A 21,033-nucleotide genomic window follows, 5' to 3' on the forward strand; every position below is an offset into this window, starting at 1 on the left:
TCAGTGTTGGGTCCATTATTGTTTTCTGTATTTATAAATGATATTGATGATGGTATATCGGGATTAATGTCCAAGTTTGCAGACGATACAAAGGTTGGCAGGGTTGTCAAGGACACTACTGACACTATGCTGCTGCAACAGGATCTGGAAAGGTTGAGCAGATGGGCTGAGAGGTGGCAAATGAAGTTTAACATTGACAAATGTAAAGTACTACACATGGGAAACAGCAACCCCAGAGCAACATATCAACTCTGTGGTACAACACTGACAGTGGTAGAGAATGAAAGGGACTTGGGGGTGGTTGTGCAGGCAGATATGAAGTTCTCTGAGCAGTGCAGACGGGCTGCAAGAGTAGCTCATGGAGTATTGTCAATGATATACAGGAATTTTTCCAGCAGGGATAAGGAGGTGATTATTCCATTGTATAAGGCGATGGTCAGGCCACACCTAGAGTACTGTATACAGGTCTGGAGGCCTCATTTCAAGAAGGATGTAGAGCTGCTGGAACGAGTACAGAGAAGGGCAACAAGATTAGTGAATGGAACAAAGGGGTGCTCTTACGAAGAACGGCTTAAGTTTTGCAAATTACAGTGTCTGGAGACTAGGCACCAACGAGGTGATCTGATAGAGGTGTATAAAGCCTTGAATGGTTTAAGCATGCTCAATGCTGATGGGATTCTTCCTCTAGCTCAGAATAATCACCTGAGAGGGCATAAATTCAAATTGAGGAAAGACAGATGTAGGATAGACGTGCGGAAATTTGCCTTTAGCCAGCGGGTGGTTGGTTGGTGGAACAGACTTCCATCCCTTGTGGTGGAGGTTGATAGCCTAAATAAGTTTAAGGCTCAGCTGGATAGGTATATTGAACAAACGGAGGGGTGAAGTGGAAGAGGTTTTTTTTTTTTTTTTTTTTGGCTGATGCTGCATAAACTTGCTTTCTTGCATCAAATGCCTCTACTAATGCTAATGCTAATGCTAGTCTTCTTTATTAGTGAAGCGTTATTTATTTGAGGTAGTGCAATACATGGTAACTCATGAAGGACAAGCACAATATGAGATACAGATGAAATGATGCCTTTCACACTACAATCATAGTTTTTCTTTAAGAGTTATCTATGGTGTATCTACACCGATATTATATAGATATAGTAACGTATTTATGTATTCATAGCTGAGCAAGAGACACACAGGGTCGAAAGCTTCTGTAAGTATTTTATGTTATTTTATATCAAAAGAAGCGAGTGCAGCAAGAAGGAGGCAAAGCCTCCTAGTTATTATTGTTATTATTATTATTTATTTTTTGAGATGTTAAAAACAAAATTAAGATGTCAATAAAATATTAGGTATAAAAAATATTAAATGTTTATATGGTGAGGAGAGCTCTAAATGTGAGGAAATTCCACCAGTAGTCACCAAATCAGAACTTATTCCATAAGTTCTGATGTGGTGACTATAGTTAGCTGATGAAGCATGATCAGACTGATCTGTTTTGTTTAATGATAATTTAGCAACACATACAAGAGCTACATCAGGAAGAGGAGTCTGATGTAGCTGTTGAAGGAACTTACACAGAAACTCATCTCAATCTAATGATTTTGTAATAACTGAGAGCAAAGTGGAAGAGAAACTGTTGAAGTTAAACGTAAGAAAAGCACCTGGGGTGGATGGGATCTATCCAGTTATATTAAAGGAGGCGGCAAAGCAACTAACCAAACCCTTAGCCATAATTATGAGAGCATCCTTGGACTCAGGGGAGATTCCCACGGACTGGAGATGTGCAAATGTATCCCCAATTCACAAAGGGGGATCGAAGGGTGACACGAGTAATTACAGACCAGTTAGTTTAACTTCTGTTCCGGGTAAAATAATGGAGTCACTGGTTAAAGATGCATTGCAGGATCATCTAGACAAGACAATAATTCAAGACAATAATTCAGACACAGCATGGGTTTCTTAAGGGAAAGTCTTGTCTGAGAAATTTGATAGGATATTATGATGTGGTTACAAAGGAACTGGATGCAAAAAATAATTTTGATATCATATATTTGGATTTCAGGAAAGCTTTTGACACTGTTGCGCATGGAAGACTATTTTACAAATTGGAGCAGAATGGTATTAAGGGTAAGTTGCTACAATGGATAAAAGGATGGTTAAGTGCGAGAAGACAGAGGGTGGTAATCAATGGGTGCTGCTCTTCTTGGACTAATGTTATTAGTGGAGTCCGACAGGGTTCGGTGTTGGGTCCACTGTTGTTTTGTATATTTATCAATGATATTGATGAAGGTATATCAGGCTTAGTGTCGAAGTTTGCAGATGATACAAAGGTTGGCAGGGTTGTTAATGACAGTATTGGCAGTGTGCTACTGCAACAGGATCTAGATAATTTGTGCAGATGGGCTAAGAAGTGGCAACTGAAGTTTAACCTTGACAAATGCAAAGTACTGCATATGGGTAGAAGTAACCCCAGAGAAACGTACCAACTGTGTGGTACTACACTTAAGGTGGTAGAAAATGAAAAAGACCTGGGAGTAATTGTGCAGGCAGATATGTAGTTTTCTGAGCAATGCAGGCAGGCTGCCAGGGCAGGTCATGGGGTTTTGTCAATGATATATAGGAATTTTGCTAGCAGGGAAAAGGAGGTGATTATCCCTCTGTATAAGGCAATGGTCAGGCCACGCCTGGAGTACTGCATACAGGTCTGGAGGCCTCATTTTAGGAAGGATGTAGATTTACTTGAGCGTATACAGAGAAGGGCAACAAGATTGGTGAGGGGAATGAAGGGATCCTCTTATCAAGAGAGGCTTAAGTTCTGCAAATTGCAGTGGCTGGAGACTAGGCACCTGCGCGGTGATCTGATTGAGGTGTATAAGGCCTTGAATGGGTTCAGCACGCTGAATTCTGTTGGGATTCTTCCACTTGTTCAGATTACGAACCTAAGGGGGCATAAATTCAAATTAAGAAAGGACAGATGTAGAATAGATGGGCAGAAATTTGCCTTTAGCCAGTGGGTGGTTAATTGCTGGAATAAACTTCCATCTGTTGTTGTGGAAGTTGATAGGTTGAATAAATTTAAGGAGGAACTGGACAGGCATTTGGAGAGAATGGTGTGATTTTTTTTTTTTTGCTGATGCTTCATAAGCTCATACATTTGCTTTCTTGCATGACATGCCACTACTACTACTGCTATTACTACTACTACTATCTGAAGCAGTTACAAAGGAACTGGATGCAAAAAATAATTTTGATATCATATATTTGGATTTCAGGAGAGCTTTTGACACTGTTGTGCATGGAAGACTATTGTAGAAATTGGAGCAGAATGGTATTAAGGGTAAGTTGCTACAATGGATAAAATGATGGTTAAGTGGGAGAAGACAGAGGGTGGTAATCAATGGGTGCTGCTCTTCGTGGACTAATGTTATTAATGGAGTCCCACAGGGTTCGATGTTGGGTCCACTGTTGTTTTGTACATTTATCAATGATATTGATGAAGGTATATCAGGCTTAGTGTCGAAGTTTGCAGATGATACAAAGGTTGGCAGGGTTGTTAATGACAGTAATGGCAGTGTGCTACTGCAACAGGATCTAGATAATTTGGGCAGATGGGGTAAGAAGTGGCAACTGAAGTTTAACCTTGACAAATGCAAAGTACTGCATATGGGTAGAAGTAACCCGAGAGAAAAGTACCAACTGTGTGGTACTACACAGTTGGTAAGGTGGTCGAAAATGAAAAAGACCTGGGAGTAATTGTGCAGTCAGATATGAAGTTTTCTGAGCAATGCAGACAGGCTGCCAGGGCAGGCCATGGGGTTTTGTCAATGATATATAGGAATTTTGCTAGCAGGGAAAATGAGGTGATTGTCCCTCTGTATAAGGCAATGGTCAGGCCAAGCTTTGAGTACTGCGTACAGGTCTGGAGGCCTCATTTTAGGAAGGATGTAGATTTGTTTGAGCGTGTACAAGAGAAGGGCAACAAGATTGGTGAGGGGAATGAAGGGATCCTCTTACCAAGAGAGGCTTAAGTTCTGCAAATTGCAGTGGCTGAAGACTAGGCACCTGCCCGGTGATCTGATTGAGGTGTATAAGACCTTGAATGGGTTGAGCATGCTGAATTCTGATGGGATCCTTCCACTTGTTCAGATTATGAACCTAAGGGGGGCATAAATTCAAATTAAGAAAAGATAGATGTGCAGAAATTTGCCTTTAGCCAGCGGGTGGTTAATTGCTGGAACAAACTTCCATCTGTTGTTGTGGAAGTTGATAGGTTAAATATATTTAAGGAGGAACTGGGCAAGCATTTGGAGGGAATGGTGCTTTTTTTTTTTTTTTTTGGCTGATGCTGCATAAGCTCATGCACTTGCTTTCTTGCATCACATGCCACTACTACTACTACTACCTCTTCTGCTGTTCACTGCCATTTGAAACAGCTTGGGGAAAGTGTCAGAACATGGAACTTTGATTCCATACTTATCACTAGTCTTAAGAGACTGAATAAACATTTGGAATTCACTGTATCCTCGTGAACATCAAGTGCCCTTTTTGAATTACTGGGGATGAAAAATGTGTACTTTATCACAATATTAAGTGTTGTTAACACTGAGTAGTATTAGATAATCTGCTTCACCACAGCCCCGAGGCAAACCCCAGGAAGGTTTTGCTGGGCATATGGTTAAATATTCAAGGCATGGTTTATTTTGAACTGTTGTGGAGGGATAAAACCTGCATCATAAACCTGAATCTCCAAATTTTGAGTGCTGCTTTCCAAGAAAAATGGACTTCTTTGATCAGTGTCAAAGGTGTTGAGTGTCATCAGTACAATGCCCAGCCTTATATAGTTATAATCACATGTTGCAAAATTGAGGTGCTTGGTTGGGAAGAAAAAAAAAATCCATACGAGCCATATTTTTCTGACCTTGCAGATTACTACATATACAGAACTTTACAATGCTTGAGAGAAACAAAAGTTTCAATTTAAATTTCAAACTTTTGAAAATAAAATTTTGTTTCACAGAAAGGATTTTTTTTATAAATATTGCATGGAAATGCTTATAAGAAGGAAGCAAAAAGTCATAGAAGGAAACAACAAGAACAAAGAAAAGAAAACAAAAAAAAAGTGAACAAAGGAATATATATATATATATATTTAATTAAAACTTCATTTGAAATGGTTCTATTTTTGTTTTGAATAAGATGAAAAAAAATAACATCACATATGCAATGTCCTAATATTTGTGGTTAGGAGATCAAGGTTGAACTCATACCTCATTTTGGGCATCATTGGATACCATGCTAATCTGTTACATGTGTGCACATTAGTGAAACATGGGAGTTAAATATGCGGTATTCATTGCTTTGAGATTCATAAGAAGTCAAAGATGACAGCACTTGTACAGAATCAGTCAGAGTGTGTGTCCTATGGTTTGGAAAGTTTGAAACAACAGTTTTCTCTGTCTACTGCCAGCTGTGATTTGATTTTTCTTTTATTGTTACTCTGGAATAATACCATTTCTGTTATTTGTGGGCTGTGGTCACATTTAATCAGCTGAGTGTATATTCATATGATTAAGTTCAATAAATGTTGCATATTGCTTCTGCACTTTATGTGTAATGTAAATCTTCATTGCTTCTACCTGTTACCTATATTGGTATTGTAGAGAAATTTCTCTTTTGTTGTTGATTCGGAATCAGCACCTAACCAAGAGTCTATGGTTTCCATTAAAAAAAAATTTTGTTTCTCCCCCCCTCCCCCCCACAAACATCAGGGGTTTTATATTTTGTTTCTAAAGAGATATTTCAGGCCTTCTGTGATCATCTTGCCCTGGAAAATGCCTCATTTCCCTTTTGGTTTGTCCACCTCTCCCTCTCCCCTTCCCAATTTGTTGGCCACTGCAGATTTTATTCTAAGACTTGATTTTGTTTCATTACCACTCCAGTGGCTTCTGACCATTGTTTCTTATAATTGCAATAGTGATGCTGCATTGTGTAGATTGACATGTGGTATTTTATTTTTGGATTTCATCTATTAATAATTGTTTCTATATTAAAATTTTGCAAGTCATTGCTGGCATTACTATTACTATTGTATTCTGAGTACTGTTATATACTTTTTAATACCTATAAATTTACAATGAGAGAAAGGCTTATTTAGCTAAGGAAATCAGAACCTCTCTTAACTTGATTCTGTATATTTACATATATTTACAGTTAAATACTGATGTAAACTGTCAGACAATATCACTTTCTGTGCAGCAGGACAGATGTTATATGACTTTTAATCTTTTTAGAAAGGTTTGTTTCAAATCCCATTGATAAATTACAAAACTTATAGAGGTATTTCTAACCAGGATTAGTCAACTGATGGAAGATGCAAGTATTTTGATTCCTAGTTAGAGAAATGGGATAAAGATCAACTGCACAACACAATGGATGCACGAGTAACATGTAGAAATTTATGAGAATATGATAAAAGCTACTTTTTATTTATGTATCAAGCATATTTATAGTCAAATTAGATAACTTATCAAATGCCCCTCATACTTTAAGTCGCCCTCCATTCAGATTTTCACACCAAACTCAAAAAAGGTGTTCTAAGGCATATCACACATATGTTCATTGTTCATCCTGATTGATTTCTATATGCAGCCATTATCTTTTAAACCAGTTGCAGCAACATACCACAACATGCCACCTTCCCATTTATATCACTCAGAATATCACTCAGAATCCAACAAGTTAAACACTTATTTATAAAATAATAAACTTTTATACCATGTGTAACAATTGATGAATCTGCACCAAGATTAAGCTTGCAAAGGCATTTCTGCAGCCTGTATTACAAGCTACCTTTATAAATTAAGCATTTAAAAATTAAAAACAAATTATTAATTAATTATTGAGAAATAGGATTATCAACCAATTAACTTTTCTTCTGGCCTTTTATCTCTTTTACTTCTATTCTTTGAAGCACCTTTCCTATCTTTCTTTCATGTGCATTACCTGAAAAGCTCAGCTTACAGGAGTTTAAAATCTTTCTACAGTATTATAATGTTCATTAAGGAGTACTATAATAAATGTCTTAATAGTAGATGTGGTCATCTCAATTTTTTTTTTCTTTACTGTCTTCTTTTTTTTTAAATAATGTTACATTCATTTTTATTTAAATAATGTAACATTCATTTTTTTTTAAATAACGTAACATTCATTTTTATACTGATATTTTTACCATTTCAGCTAAATCCAAACACTTTATTATTTAGGTAAGTATAACTTTAGAATTTCGGTTGCATTTTTTTTTGTACCTTCTCAATTTTTATCATTTTGTATCTGCTTAACAACTTTCTTTGTCATTATTATTCTGTTTTAAAGAATAGTATGATTATTTTTGAACATTTTAGAATAATTCTTTTTTGGTTGCTGATATCTTAGATGTAATTCTTTTTAGTTTTGTAAATTTTGTATAGTATAGAGACTGACATTAGTTGTTTGCCTCAAAGAAGAAAGCTAAAAATAAAAAAATAAATCATTTAATTTCTGCATTATATTTTGTAGATTGACTTCAGAAAGGTTCAGTTGGTGTCAAATTAAACATTCTCTATGTTAAATTTATAAATGGGCATACTGGGCATGCATTGATGGGAGCCATAGGTTTTCAGTCCCCAGAATGATAAATTAAAGTTGATTCTTTTGAACAGAATACTATATAATTGTGTAATCTTGCCAGTGATTAATGAAAGCATAATAATAATATTGCTGTGTAGATCTTGCTCATACTGTATCCAGAAATAGTTATATATTGAACATATGTTTTCTGCAAGATCTATCATCGTCAGCCATTTTCAGTCCATTGCAGGATGAAGGCCTCTCCAGCAACTTTCCAGTTCTTTCTGTTTTGTTTAATGGCCATCCATTTACCATCCATTGTTGCCTTCCAGGTTTTCTTTTAGCTCCTCTTGGGTACCATTCTGTTATTTTCTTAGTTCATCTGTCGTCATGTCTTCGAGCTGTGTGTCCTGCCCAAGACCATTTTAGTTCTTTAGTTTTGATAAGAATGTCCTTTACTTGAGTTTGCTGCCTAATCCATGTGTTTCTCTTCTTATCTAACAGTCTGATTCCCAATATAATTCATCCCATTCTTTGCAGTGTAGTTCTCAACTTTTCCATTCTTTTGGTGAGTGCCCAAGTTACATTTCCATAAATCATGGTGGGGGAATACATTGGTTCATTATTTTACATTTCAGAAAAATTGGGATATTGCTCCTCAATATGTGACTATATTTGCTGAATGCTGTCTATCTGAAATTTATTCTTCTCTTGACTTCCAGCCATTTATCATTATTACAGCTAATGACTTGTTCAAGATAAGTATATGAATCCATCTTTTCAATTTCTTCTCCTTCAATGATTATATCCCTTCCTGTGGCATACTTGTTCATCATTACTTTTGTTTTAACCATATTCATCTTTAGTCCAAAATCCTTACTAACTTTGTATAACTGATTAAGATTTTCCTCTAATTCTTCAGGATCATGGCTTATGCTTACAATGTCATCTGCAAATCGTAAATGGTTTAGGTACTCTCCATTCACATTAAATCCTTTATGTGACCAGTCCAGTCTTCTGAAAGATTCTTGAAGGGCAGCAATAAACAACTTCAGAGATATAGTGTCTCCTTGTCGAACTCCTTCCTCAATTTTAAACTTGCTACTGTCTTTGTCTAGTCTAAGAAAGGAAGCAGCTTTCTCATATATTTTCTTCAAAATCATAATGTAAGGGATGTCTATGCCTTGTCTTTCCAGTGCCCAAAACAGTGCCTTATGCTGTATACAGTCAAATGCCATTTCAAAATCCACAAATGCCAAGCATAATGGCATTTTATATTCATTTTCTTTCTGCATTAACTGTGATATTACATGAGGGTGATCCATAGTTGAGAATCCTGTCCTAAAGTCAGCTTGTGGTCCTTGAGGTTGTCACAGACATTGTCTCAGATATGCCTGATAAGCTGTACTTGCTATGTGGGAGTCTAAAACGCTGATGGAACTCATATACTAAGATGAAATTGAAGTCAAGTGGATCCAATTTCGGCGAAGCTTGAATGGCTTGTGACAACCAAATCCTCTGCTTGCACCTTCACGATGGTGGAAATGTTAGTAATCCTGGGTATAACCTCCATGTACAAGCACACTGTGGGTGACCACCCAGGTGTGAACCAACGTAAGCAGGGGTCGAGGTGTGGTGCTCACACCACATGGAGGAATGCCACCCTTCTATATTACCAGGCAGTACTAGGAGGTAGATGACTTTCATCAACTGGTGCAATACCACCACTTTGCTTATTGGAGGCTTGAAGTGGTGGAACCCACGTTTAGTCTTCAGAGCTAAGTTCCAGTGAATCCTTCCCCATCTCTTCCATCATGTAGTATGACTGATGACTTTTGAGGTTATGATGAACATTATGGTGAGATTCAATCTTCCTTACATTTCGAGAGTACAGCTCTAAAATGGTGTTTGCAGGCCAGCCGCTAGTTAGTACATCGGACCAAACTTATTGGTAACTCTTTAGGAGGCTTCCGGATCAGCTAGTGTATAATCTTGCTACCTCTACTCTGCCAGACAGTGACTGTAGGGAGTCCAAATAGTGTATATGCGGGGGAGAGGGCATTGTCATGGGCACGTTATGTCAAGAATCTCGGTATATTCTTACCACATGTACACCATATCCAAAAATTTCATTATTTCATACCCAAAGGTCGTGGGTTCGAATCCCGCCTCGGGCTTGGATCAGAGTAGAAAAGGCAAAAACTTTGGGAGATGCAATATGGCCACAGAAGCCGATGCGCCAACAACTAACAAAAAAAAAAAAAAAAAATTACTTCATACAGCATGTCCCCCCCACTTTATCTTACTATTGAATACACCATGAATTGTCAAACTAATAGAGTAAACTTATCTGCAAAAAGATCTAAACTTCCCAAACACTTCCTAGTTCATTTCACTAATATATGTGGTCTCAATTCTAATCTCAACGATGTCCATTTCCACTTGCAGTCTGCCAAGCCCCATGTACCTTTTCTGACAGAATCTCAGTTATCGGTTGAGTCAACTACCGCTCATCTCAGTTGCCAAAATTATTTGCTGTATGATTCTTTTCGCCTCAAAGGTGGTACTTGTGCATGTGTCTGTTTCGATATTCCCTGTCAAAGATTTGTTAATTTGGAATCTCCTCTTTTCAATCTTCTCTAGCTTAAAATCTCTCTACCTCATTGTGTCAAATTCATCTGTTGTCTCTACCATTCTCCCAACTCCACAAGAGAGGAAGTCAAAGAGCTCTAAGTGATTATTGGAGTTCTTTGACTTCCTTTCTCTTTGCAACTTGATTTTCTCCAGTCCAACTTTCCTAACAGTGCAGTAATTTTCCTTGGTGATTTTAATGTTCCCAACTCCAGCTAGCTTCCGTTTTCTAGTCACACCAACCCAACTGGTCAAGATGCTGAGGCTTTTGCAATTACTAATGACCTTGCACAGATTGTTTGTTTACCTACAAGACTACTGGACAATCCTAACCATACAGCCAACACACTTGATCTTTTTCTCACAAACAACCCTTGTTTGTTGTCTTCCAGGTTTTCTTTTAGCTCCTCTTGTATACCACTCTGTTATTTTCTTAGTCCATCTGTCATCATGTCTTCATGCTATTTGTCTGAAGTGAGTGGTCCTTTTGACACCTCAGATCACAACTTGGTGATTTTCTCTTCTCCAATGAAACCTTTATCTCATGGCTATTCCCAACCCCCGTATTGTTTGGCATTACAAGAATGCAAAATGGGATGACCTGTGAGATTTCTTTTCTTTTTTTCCTTGGTTGGATTATTGTTTTAAAACTTCTGATGTCAACTTTTGCTCAGATCATGTCAGTGAAATTATTCTTGTAGGAATGGAATCCTTTATTCCACACTCCATTTTAAAATCTCGTCCTTTATCTAAACCTTGGTTTTCCAATAAATGTGCTAAGGCTGTTCAAGAGAAGAACATTGCATTTCGTAATTAGCTTGTTTCCAATTCTTCAGTTTCATTTTCTGCCTACACCAAAGCTCGCAACAATTGTAAAGCAGTCAAAACTAGATTTTGAACAGGTTATGAGCAGAAACCTTGCTTCTTGCCCTAATGGTAGCTGAGCATTCTGGTCTCTTGCCAAAGCTGCTACTTTTGCCCATCTCTGCTCCAACCTCTGTCCAAACCAGATGGCTCTATTGTCACTTCAGCCAAGGATAAAGGTGACCTGCTAGCATCCCATTTTTCTTCCAACTCATGTATTAATGATCTTGGTAAAACACCTCCCACCATTCCCAACACACTCCATTCAATGCCTCCTGTGGTCTTCCATCAAAAGGATGTCAGAAGAATTTCAACAAAATCCTTGAAGTTATTACAAAATCATTTAACTCCCTGTTAGAATTTGATAAACATCTGGCCCTCTCTTCCTTGAATAACTCCTTGTATGCGAATGTAGATGCAAAATACTCATTTAGTTCGGCAGCTATCTGAGACTGATCATCTACAGTAAAATCATTGATGTCAGGTGGACCAATCTGATTCATCCTCTTCCTTTTAGAGTTTATATAAGTAAAGTCTTTGCTGGTTTTCTTTGCATCCTTTGCCAAAGATTTTTCATAACCTTCCTTTGCTTGTTAACCTCTTTTGTGACTTGATTACAGATTAGCTTGTATCTACCATAGGCTTCTGTGTCACCTGACAATTTATATGCATCCCATGCCCCTTGACGTGGGCACCTGTACGTGGTGAGGGGACCTCCCAGTGACGCTGCTGGACTTCCAGACTAGCATCACTGGGATCCAACGCCCACAGCCCAGATTCCAGGCTTACATCAATGGAATCCGGCGTGTTTGCCGTGCGCTGCGACCCGTGGAAATTCGGAAAGGGGGATCCTGGTGGTTGAGGGGCCCAGCTTCAATACACCACTTTGGCCCCTGCTTTGACAAGACGGGAGGTCCTGGAAGGCCCGGCTAGGATCAATCGGCTGCGAGGTTCGCCTGCGAGGGTCAACCGTGTCAATGCCATGCCCCTACCCTCATGGTCCGAGGGACAGGATTCAGGCTGGCGGCGGTGCGCGTATGGTGTCTGGGTAGCCCTGGTTCCACTCCCAAGCGCATTTATTGCGTGCCAGGTAGTGGGCGTCCCTTTGGGCTCCGTGGTGGGTGGGGAGCCCGGGCACTGAATCATATAAAAACTCTATGAATCCTGATAAATTATCTTCTTCAGGGGCCCCAACCCAGTCCCTATCTGAAAGCATTGAGAAAGATTCAGATAGCATTATTGCTACAAAGAGGCAGCGAACAGAAATATCATCAGGGCCTGTTCCAAGATTTCTAATTCTGCATTCTACGAATGAAACACCGATTGGTGTTTATTTTATTTATATATTTATATAAATAAAATAAATTATAAATATATTTATACTATAAATAAATATATTATTTATACAAAAGGGTTTAGATGGGTTAGCAGGGTCACCCAAATCAGTTAAGAGGCTCCGTTCTGGAGACCTTTTAATTGAAACTAAAACTGACAGGCAATCTGAGCAGCTACTCCGAGCAACATCAATAGGAGGAGTACCCATAACAGTGACACCACACAGAACACTAAATTCATTGAGAGGTGTCATTTCAGAATGGGACCTTCTCGACATAACCGAGGAAGAAATCTGCTTGGAATTGAAACCACAGGGAGTTATTGCCGTCAAGAGAATTAGTGCGCGTAGGGATGGGAAACTTGTTAAAACCAGGAGCATTATCCTGACTTTTAACTTGCCCAAACCTCCTGATGAGATTAAAGCTGGCTACATTAACTGTCCAGTGCGTCCATATGTTCCAAACCCTTTACGGTGTTTCAAATGCCAGAAATATGGACATTCTCAAATGGCCTGCCGTGGAGTCCTTGCATGCGCTCGGTGTGGTGCAAAGGACCACGAAACAACAGCATGTTCAGCCACAAAACCCACCTGCATTAACTGTGAGGGAGCACATCCAGCCTATTCACGAGCATGCCAGAGGTGGAAAGAAGAAAAAGAAATTCAACGGCTGAAGGCAGAGCTAAACATATCGTACCAGGAGGCAAGGAAAGCGGTGAAACCTCTCAACATCAACAAACCTACCTACGCCCAGAAGGTAGCAGGGAGGTATTCCATTGGAACTCAGACAGACATGTCCATCCCTCCAAAAGAATCGTTTACTCCCATCGCACATTATCTTTTAAGCTCCCAAAAACCTGCACAGAAGGACCAATCAGCTGCCACTCCTATATCGGTACCTCCTAATGCTCCACAAGTAACAAAAGCAATTGCAAAAGAAAAGAATAAGAAAGGTGAAACATCCGTTAATACCCAAGAAAACATGGATGTTGAGCAGAAGGAGGTACAAGAAGACTCAATTTTGGAGCTCTTTGCTGAGGAGGAAATGGACACTGGACAGCGTCCATACTTCCCCAGGAAGGATAAAGCCAAAACTGAAAAAGGTAAGCCCTCAGCACCTCGGAAGCTGCCTGATGGACCCACCAAGCCAAAATAATGGCTAAATTCCTACAGTGGAACTGTCGTGGATTCCGGCAAAATACTGATGACATCAAGGCACTCCTGCAAAAGCATGAGCCAGTCTGCTTTTGCTTACAAGAGACATACCTGAAGGCAAATGAAAACCCTTTACTTCGTAACACCATTATCATTCGAAAGGACAGAACTGGGGATGGACCTGCTCATGGGGGTGTTGCTATAATTCTGGGCAACCATACCCCATATCAAACTATTGCGCTCACCACCAACATTGAAGCGGTAGCAGTTCGCCTTACGGTAGGTTTTTTAATAACAGTCTGCTCAGTTTATTTACCACCTGGGGCTGATATCTCCCAGAGAGACCTTGATGATCTCATTGTGCAGCTGCCTACTCCTGTCTTACTCCTGGGCGATTTCAGTGGACATAACACCCTGTGGGGTAGTGCAAACGTTAATGGAAGGGGATGTGTCATAGAGCATACGCTCAATGACAATGACCTATCCCTTCTAAATGTGGGAACTAACACCTTTTTCCACATGCTTACCCGTACGTTCTCTGCTATTGACCTCTCTATATGTTCCCCCTCTCTCCTTCCTTCAATCAACTGGGAGGTAGAGGAGAATCTTTATGGAAGTGATCACTTCCCCGTGATAACCAGCCTACTTAAAGGGACGCCATGCTCACCTTTTAGGTTACCGCGATGGAAGATTGATCAGGCTGACTGGAACACCTTTCAACACCTGGTAGACTTTAACATCAGTACAGTCAGTCGGGAGCCTATCAATGACGCAGTGGCGTATATCACAGAAAGCTTTGTCCATGCAGCTGCAGCTACAATTCCGAAAATATCTACCCGGTTTCCGCCATTTCCAAAACCTTGGTGGAATACTGAATGCACAGCAGCAAAAAAGGCACAAAATAAAGCTTGGGGGATATTCCGACGATATCCTACCACAGCCAATCTCTTAGCCTTCAAACGTGCATGCGCGAAAGCGCGATATATTCGTCGTCAGAGCCAAAAGGAATCGTGGGTCCGCTTTACATCCACTATTACCCAGTCAACCAGCAGTAAAGCTATCTGGGACAAAATCCGGAAAATGAAGGGTAAATATACATCACACCCTTCATCGGTCCTGGAGTATAATGGATACGTTATTGCAGACCCAACTGCAATAGCCAATGTACTTGGGGAGACCTTTTCTGCCATCTCGTCAACATCTGCTTACTCCCCAGAATTTCTGGTCTGGAAAGATAAATGTGAAAAGGAGCCAATTAACTTTAAATCAAAAAAGTCTTATCCCTATAACAGGCCCTTTACCATGGAAGAGTTAGAAACAGCTCTAACTCTTACCAAGGCAAGTGCTGCCGGACCAGATCTTATCCATTATGATATGGTCAAACATCTATCTGCAAAATCCACATACTAACTGCTTTTTCTATATAACAGAATATTTCAAGAAGAGCAGTTTCCGGATTCCTGGCATAAGGCAATCGTGCTTGCCTTTCCTAAGCCAGGAAAGGATCCTAAAATCCCAACGAACTACCGTCCTATTGCTCTGACTAGCTGTCTGTGCAAAATTCTGGAGAGAATGGTCAATGCCCGCCTTATCTGGTATTTGGAGGCTAATGGGTTCCTCTCCAGATTTCAGTGTGGCTTCCGTAGGAATAGGTCAACTTTGGACCATTTAATCAGGCTCGAAACTAGTCTGCGCAGGAACCGAAAAGAGGTAGTTGTTCTATCCCGGCTCCGCATAGGACATTGTCACTTGACACATTGCTATTTGCTGAGGGCAGACGATCGTCCTATGTGTAGAAATTGTGACACCATTTTAACAGTCCGTCATATTTTAATTGAATGTACTTCCTTTTATTATGACCGCCGCTTATGTTTTAGCCATCTGTCTGAACCTTATACACTCAGACAGGTTTTATCCGACAATGACAACATGTCAGCTATTTTTAAGTTTTTACAACTTATTAATCTAAAAAATTCTATCTAGAATATTTTTATAGTTTTATGCTATATGAACGTTTTATATCGTATATATTTTTTACAATAATATACAAATAATTTTATATGCTACATCCTTTTGACTTGGCGCATTATAGCCTTAGATGCTAATGCGCCATAAAACTCTAAAACAAACAAACAAACAAAAAAGCATCCCATGCATTTTTCTTGTCTGCAACGAGTCTCATTAGTTCATCTGACATCCATTTAGCCCTAAACTTAGAGCAGTATTTCTTAGTTGGAACAAAAAGCCTAGTAGCTACCAAAATTACTTACTTGAATGCTTCCCATTTAGAATTTGTTGTTGGTAACATCATCATTTGGTCCCACTGTACAGAACCTAAAAAATCTCTGAGACCATTGTAGTCGCCTTCACGCAAGCAAAATCCCTTCTCTTTACCCCTGATGGTAGTTACATCTTTAAGTAAATCCCACATCAGTACACTGTAATCACTGCCACCTAGTGGTTCCTTTATCTGTAAATTCTTAATGCATAAATAATCACTGCTGATAATCAGATCAAGAGTGTTACTCCCGCTTGTTACCTCTGTAATGTGTTCAAATGTATCACCATTTCACAAAGGGGATTGAAAAGGTGACACAAGTAACTATAGACCTGTTAGTTTAACTTGTGTTCCGGGGAAAATAATGGAATCACTCAATTAAAGAAGCATTTCAGGATCATCTAGACAAGACTGCAGTAATAGTTAAGACACAGCATGGGTTTGTTAAAGGGAGGTCTTGTCTGACCAATTTGATTGGATACTATGATGTGGTCACAAAGGAACTGAATGTCAAAAATAATTTTGATATCATATACATGGATTTCAAGAAAGCATTTGATATTGTTGCATATGGAAGACTGCTGTACAAATGGTGCCTCCGTAGCCAGGCCGGCAGGAGCAGCAGTGCGTAGCACACGCTTCTTGATTAAACTGGAGTTCGAGCCCTTGACCACCAAATACGGAGGATGCGGAAAGGTCAGGGAATACCACTGCATATCCCCGGAGCAATATGGCCTTAGTTGCTAATGCTTCTAAAAACCCAAAACAATAATAACAATGCTGTAAAAATTGGAGAGATATGGCATTAAGAGCAAGTTGCTACAATGGATAAAGGGATGGTTGAGTGGGAGACGACAGAGTGTAGTAATCAATGGACACTGCTCTTTGCAGACAAACGTTATTAGTGGAGTTCTCCAGGGTTTGGTGCTGGGCCCATTGTTGTTTTGTGTATTCATCAACAATATTGATGACAGTATATCAGGTTTAATGCCCAAGTTTGCAGATGATACAAAGGTTGGCAGGGTTGTTAATGACAGTAAAGAAAGGGATCTAGATAAGTTGGGCAAATGGGCTGAGAAGTGGCAACTGAAGTTTAACATTGACAAATGCAAAGTACTGCATATGGGTAGCAATAACCCAAGAGAAATGTACCAACTGTGTTGTACTACGCTCAGAGAAGTGGAAAGTGAAAAAGACCTAGGAGTAATTGTGCAGTCAAATATGAAGTTCAATGAGCAGTGCAGATGGGCTGCAAGGGCAGCTCATCGAGCCTTGTCAATGATAGATAGCAATTTTGCTAGCTGTGATTATCCCGTTGTACAAGGCAATTGTCAGGCCACACCTAGAGTAGTTTGTACAGGTCTGGAGGCCTCATTTTAGGAAAGATGTAGCATTGCTAGAACGAGTACAAAGTAAGGCAACAAGATTGTTGAGGAGAACAAAGGGGTGATCTTACCAAGAAAGGCTTAAATTCTGCAAATTGCAGTGTCTGGAGAGTAGGCACCTGCGAGGTATCTGATTGAGGTGTATAAGACTTTTAATGGGTTGCGCAAGCTGAATACTGATGGGATTCTTCCGCTTGCTCGCATTAAGAACCTGAGGGGGCATAGATTCAAATTGAGGAAAGACAGTTGCAGAATAGATGTGCTGAAAGTTGCCTTTAGCCAGCAGGTAGTTGATTGGTGGAACAGACTTCCATCTTTTGTTGTGGAAGTTGATAGCCTAAATAAATTTAAAGCCGAGCTGGACAGGCATTTGGAATTAATGGAGGGGTGAAATGGGAGTGTTTTTTTTTTTTGTCTGATGCTGCATAAGCTTGCTTTCTTGCATCATATGCCTCTACTAATGCTAACATGCTGCTGTAGAAAATAATCATCCAATAAATCCACAAAAGCTTTGCTAGTGTGCGAATGACCAACCCACAAGTTCCAGTTTATATCTGGAAAATTAAAATCCCCCATTATAAGACACTCTGATGTATTGGCTCACTCTGTTTCTCTGTATAATTGTTCATTGTAGTCATCAGAGTCATTAGGCCTATAACAAACTCCTACCCTCATTTTTGCTTTCCCAGTGCTTATGTCACACCAAACTGACTCAGCATGCATTGTCCATCTATGTCAACTGGATGCACTTCTCTAGATTTTGTGTTTCTTAACTAATAGCATAACCCCTCCTCTCCTCCTCCTCCTATCCTGTCTATCCTTTCTGTACACAATGTACTCCCCAAATTCCAATTCTGCATCCCTTATATCTGAATGGCATCATGTCTCTGATATCCCAACAATATCTGCCTTGGATGTCTTAACCAGCATTTCAAATTCATCAAATTTATTTACTATACTCCTAGCATTGGTGTACATGCACCCATTCTTACTCTTAATTACTCTACCACAGCCCATGTATTTATAACCTTGTTTTATAACCCTCAGCAATTCCTGAAATCTCCAGCAACTGGCTTTCCAGGCTGCTGCCCATTCCAATTGAAGAAGTGCAAGAATTATTTCATCTGCATGTGGCTACTGTTAATGTATTTGTCTGTGAATCCCCCCCCAAGCTAGCAATTTTCTGACCCACCTAACATTGCCCGATAGGTGGCATTTAGGTGACATTTCAGATATCTTACCAATACCCAGCTATCTTACCAATACCTTCCCCATACTCTTCATCATTTTCAGCTATCTTACCAATACCCATCATCAGGTCATAACAGCATGGTCTGATGATGCGTATCGGTAAGATAGCTGAAATATAGTTACCTTAATGAAATATAAATACCTTAATGTATAGTAGTTTAGGGGAATAGCTATATTATTAATTTCACACGGTGTATGAGTGGTATTAAATATAGTAATAATCTTAATGTTTTTTTTTGTTGTAAAGTGTTGGAACATATCTGTAGTTTTTTGTTTTTTTTTTAAATTCCAAATGTATTTTGTTATGAAATATATTAAAATAACTGCTTATGATTATTCATTATTATACTGGGGGGGGGGGAGGCATGCTGATAAGACTTTGCATAAAGACACCTTATATGCATGCAGTATTCTTTCTGTGTACTATTCCTTTCTGCTGGTCTCTTTCAGTTTCTATGGTCTACTTGAAAATTTCCCTGCTGTAGTAGCACCATGAAGTTTTCATTGGTGATTATATTTGTCACTCTTTATCTAGGGTATCCAGTTTTGTTGCAGGAGCAGAACAGATGGACTGCTAATATAGTATCTTATGAGGACTTCCCATTCAAAGTTGCTAAGGCTCTTGTACTGTATTTCCTCAATCAGTTTACTTCTAGTATGAATACAATCGCTTTTATAGCTTTTCTTGACATGTGAATGATAAGTATATTTTTTATTTTCAAAAGTCAGAGGTTTTTGGATACTGTTGGCAATATAGTGTTATGTTGTGTATGTACAATGTACACTGTATGAATTAATTTAAGATATTTAATATTTCAGTATTGTGTATTTTGTTTTATAATATTGTGTTATTTTAGGTAAAAATTCTTAGTTTTGAGTTTCACTATTCATTGTTTCATTTCACTATTCACCATTTCATGATATGATATCAAATTTGTTTTGTTACTCAGAAAGTTCATTAAGCATACTTTTGCTAACTAATTGATACTTGTGAGCTGAAATTTTGTAATGCTCTAAATCTTATCTTTCAGGAAAGATGGTCTTTCTGAAGTGAATGATTTGGCATTTGATATGTATATTGACCCTGAAGTAGGACATATATTGAGAATGCTGGAACTGAAAAAGCAAAAAGCAATAGCAGGTAAATACCATTAAAAAATTAGTCAAAATTTTACCCTTCTTGAAAAATACCTTCAACAATTTGGAAAACATCTGTAATTTATATATAAATTTTTAAGATTTGTAATGTTACATTAATGCTTTCTGAATAATAATAGTTAAATATTGTTTCTGTTTAGGTAACCCACAACCACTGTTTTGAAAATTCTTCAAAATTACTACTTTGTTGTCATAATCAACATTGTGACAGCATAATTAACACATTTTTATCTGTTTATTAGATTCAACATTCAGCTATTCATCTATTTTCCAAAAAATCACACTAGAATGGGAAAGTTGAATGACATACTAATCAAAGAATAATTATTTGAGATATTTGAAACTAAGAAAGTTCAGAATAAAATTTATATTATGATAAGCATTACATTAAGGAAACCTATACTAGTCTCTTGGTTACATGCAATCTTTAAGAACCCAAACCTGGTTCTTCCATATATGTACTTAATATGGTGATGATGTCATCAAACCATATATGAGGTACAAGCTAAAAGCTTCCAGACTGATGGCGAGGTATGCAAATGGCAGTTCCAGTTTTGCTCTGACTATATCATATTGCTTTATCATAAGTAAGTTTGGTGAATTTTGATATTATAATGCGCAGCATTATTTTGTAATTGTTGTTTAACAGTTTGGTAAATTTTTCCATTTCAGTGTGCTGCATTATTTTGTGACCATCATTTAACAGTTTGGTGAGCTTTGCCATTATGGTGTGTTGCATTATAAGGGGCATTCAAAAAGTTTTGTCAAACACATACTCTAGATTTAGGTGCAAAGGTACAAATAAGCATAGTAATAGGAGATAGTATCTGTACAAAATTTCAGCCATATAACTTATTCTGTTTATTTTTGACAGGTGTGATTCTGAAGTCTGTTGACAATCAAGCCAAAAATGAAAAAATTTGAGCAGCAAGCAGTTACAAAATTCCTAACAAAATAGAATGTGGAATTACCCAAAACATTACACATTTGAACATTGTATATGGTCAAGCTACTCCATCAGAACTTGCAATCTGGGATTGGTTTATTGTATTTAAGCATAGCAGAGAGAGCATCGAAGATGACCCAAGGACTGGGTGGCCAGAAAGCAGCCCAAAATGAAATGGCCAACAAGTTGCATAAATTAGTTATGAAAGACTGTAAAATGAACATTGAACGGATAGCCAATAACGCAAAGATTAGACCTGGGTCAGTATATGCCATCCTACATGAGCAACTACACATCACAAAGGTGTCTTGTTGGTGGGTTCCAAAAATGCCGAGTGACAATCAGAGAGAGGCAAGAGTGAACATCGCCAGGTCTCTTTTGGAGTGTGCCAATCTGAATGAAGATTTTTTTGCCTGATTGTTACTACTGATTA

The 21,033-nt window shown here is 38.6% G+C and overlaps 1 protein-coding gene across 3 annotated transcripts in view; it reads left to right on the forward strand.

Moving 5' to 3' along the window:
• The window catches only part of LOC150079276 (centrosomal protein of 104 kDa), a 211,455-nt gene that overhangs the window by 71,057 nt on the left and 119,365 nt on the right, over positions 1–21,033 (forward strand). For all 3 annotated transcript variants that reach the window (XM_090383351.1, XM_090383352.1, XM_090383353.1), the window contains 2 exons: positions 7,231–7,256; positions 19,528–19,637. In XM_090383351.1, the coding sequence (XP_090239477.1) occupies positions 7,231–7,256; positions 19,528–19,637 (136 nt within the window). The remainder of the gene's footprint in view (positions 1–7,230; positions 7,257–19,527; positions 19,638–21,033) is intronic.

Source organism: Mastigoproctus giganteus, chromosome 10 (genome assembly GCF_048544385.1).
Source record: "Mastigoproctus giganteus isolate SK-2022 chromosome 10, ASM4854438v1, whole genome shotgun sequence".
NCBI classification, from domain to species: Eukaryota; Metazoa; Arthropoda; class Arachnida; order Uropygi; family Thelyphonidae; genus Mastigoproctus; species Mastigoproctus giganteus.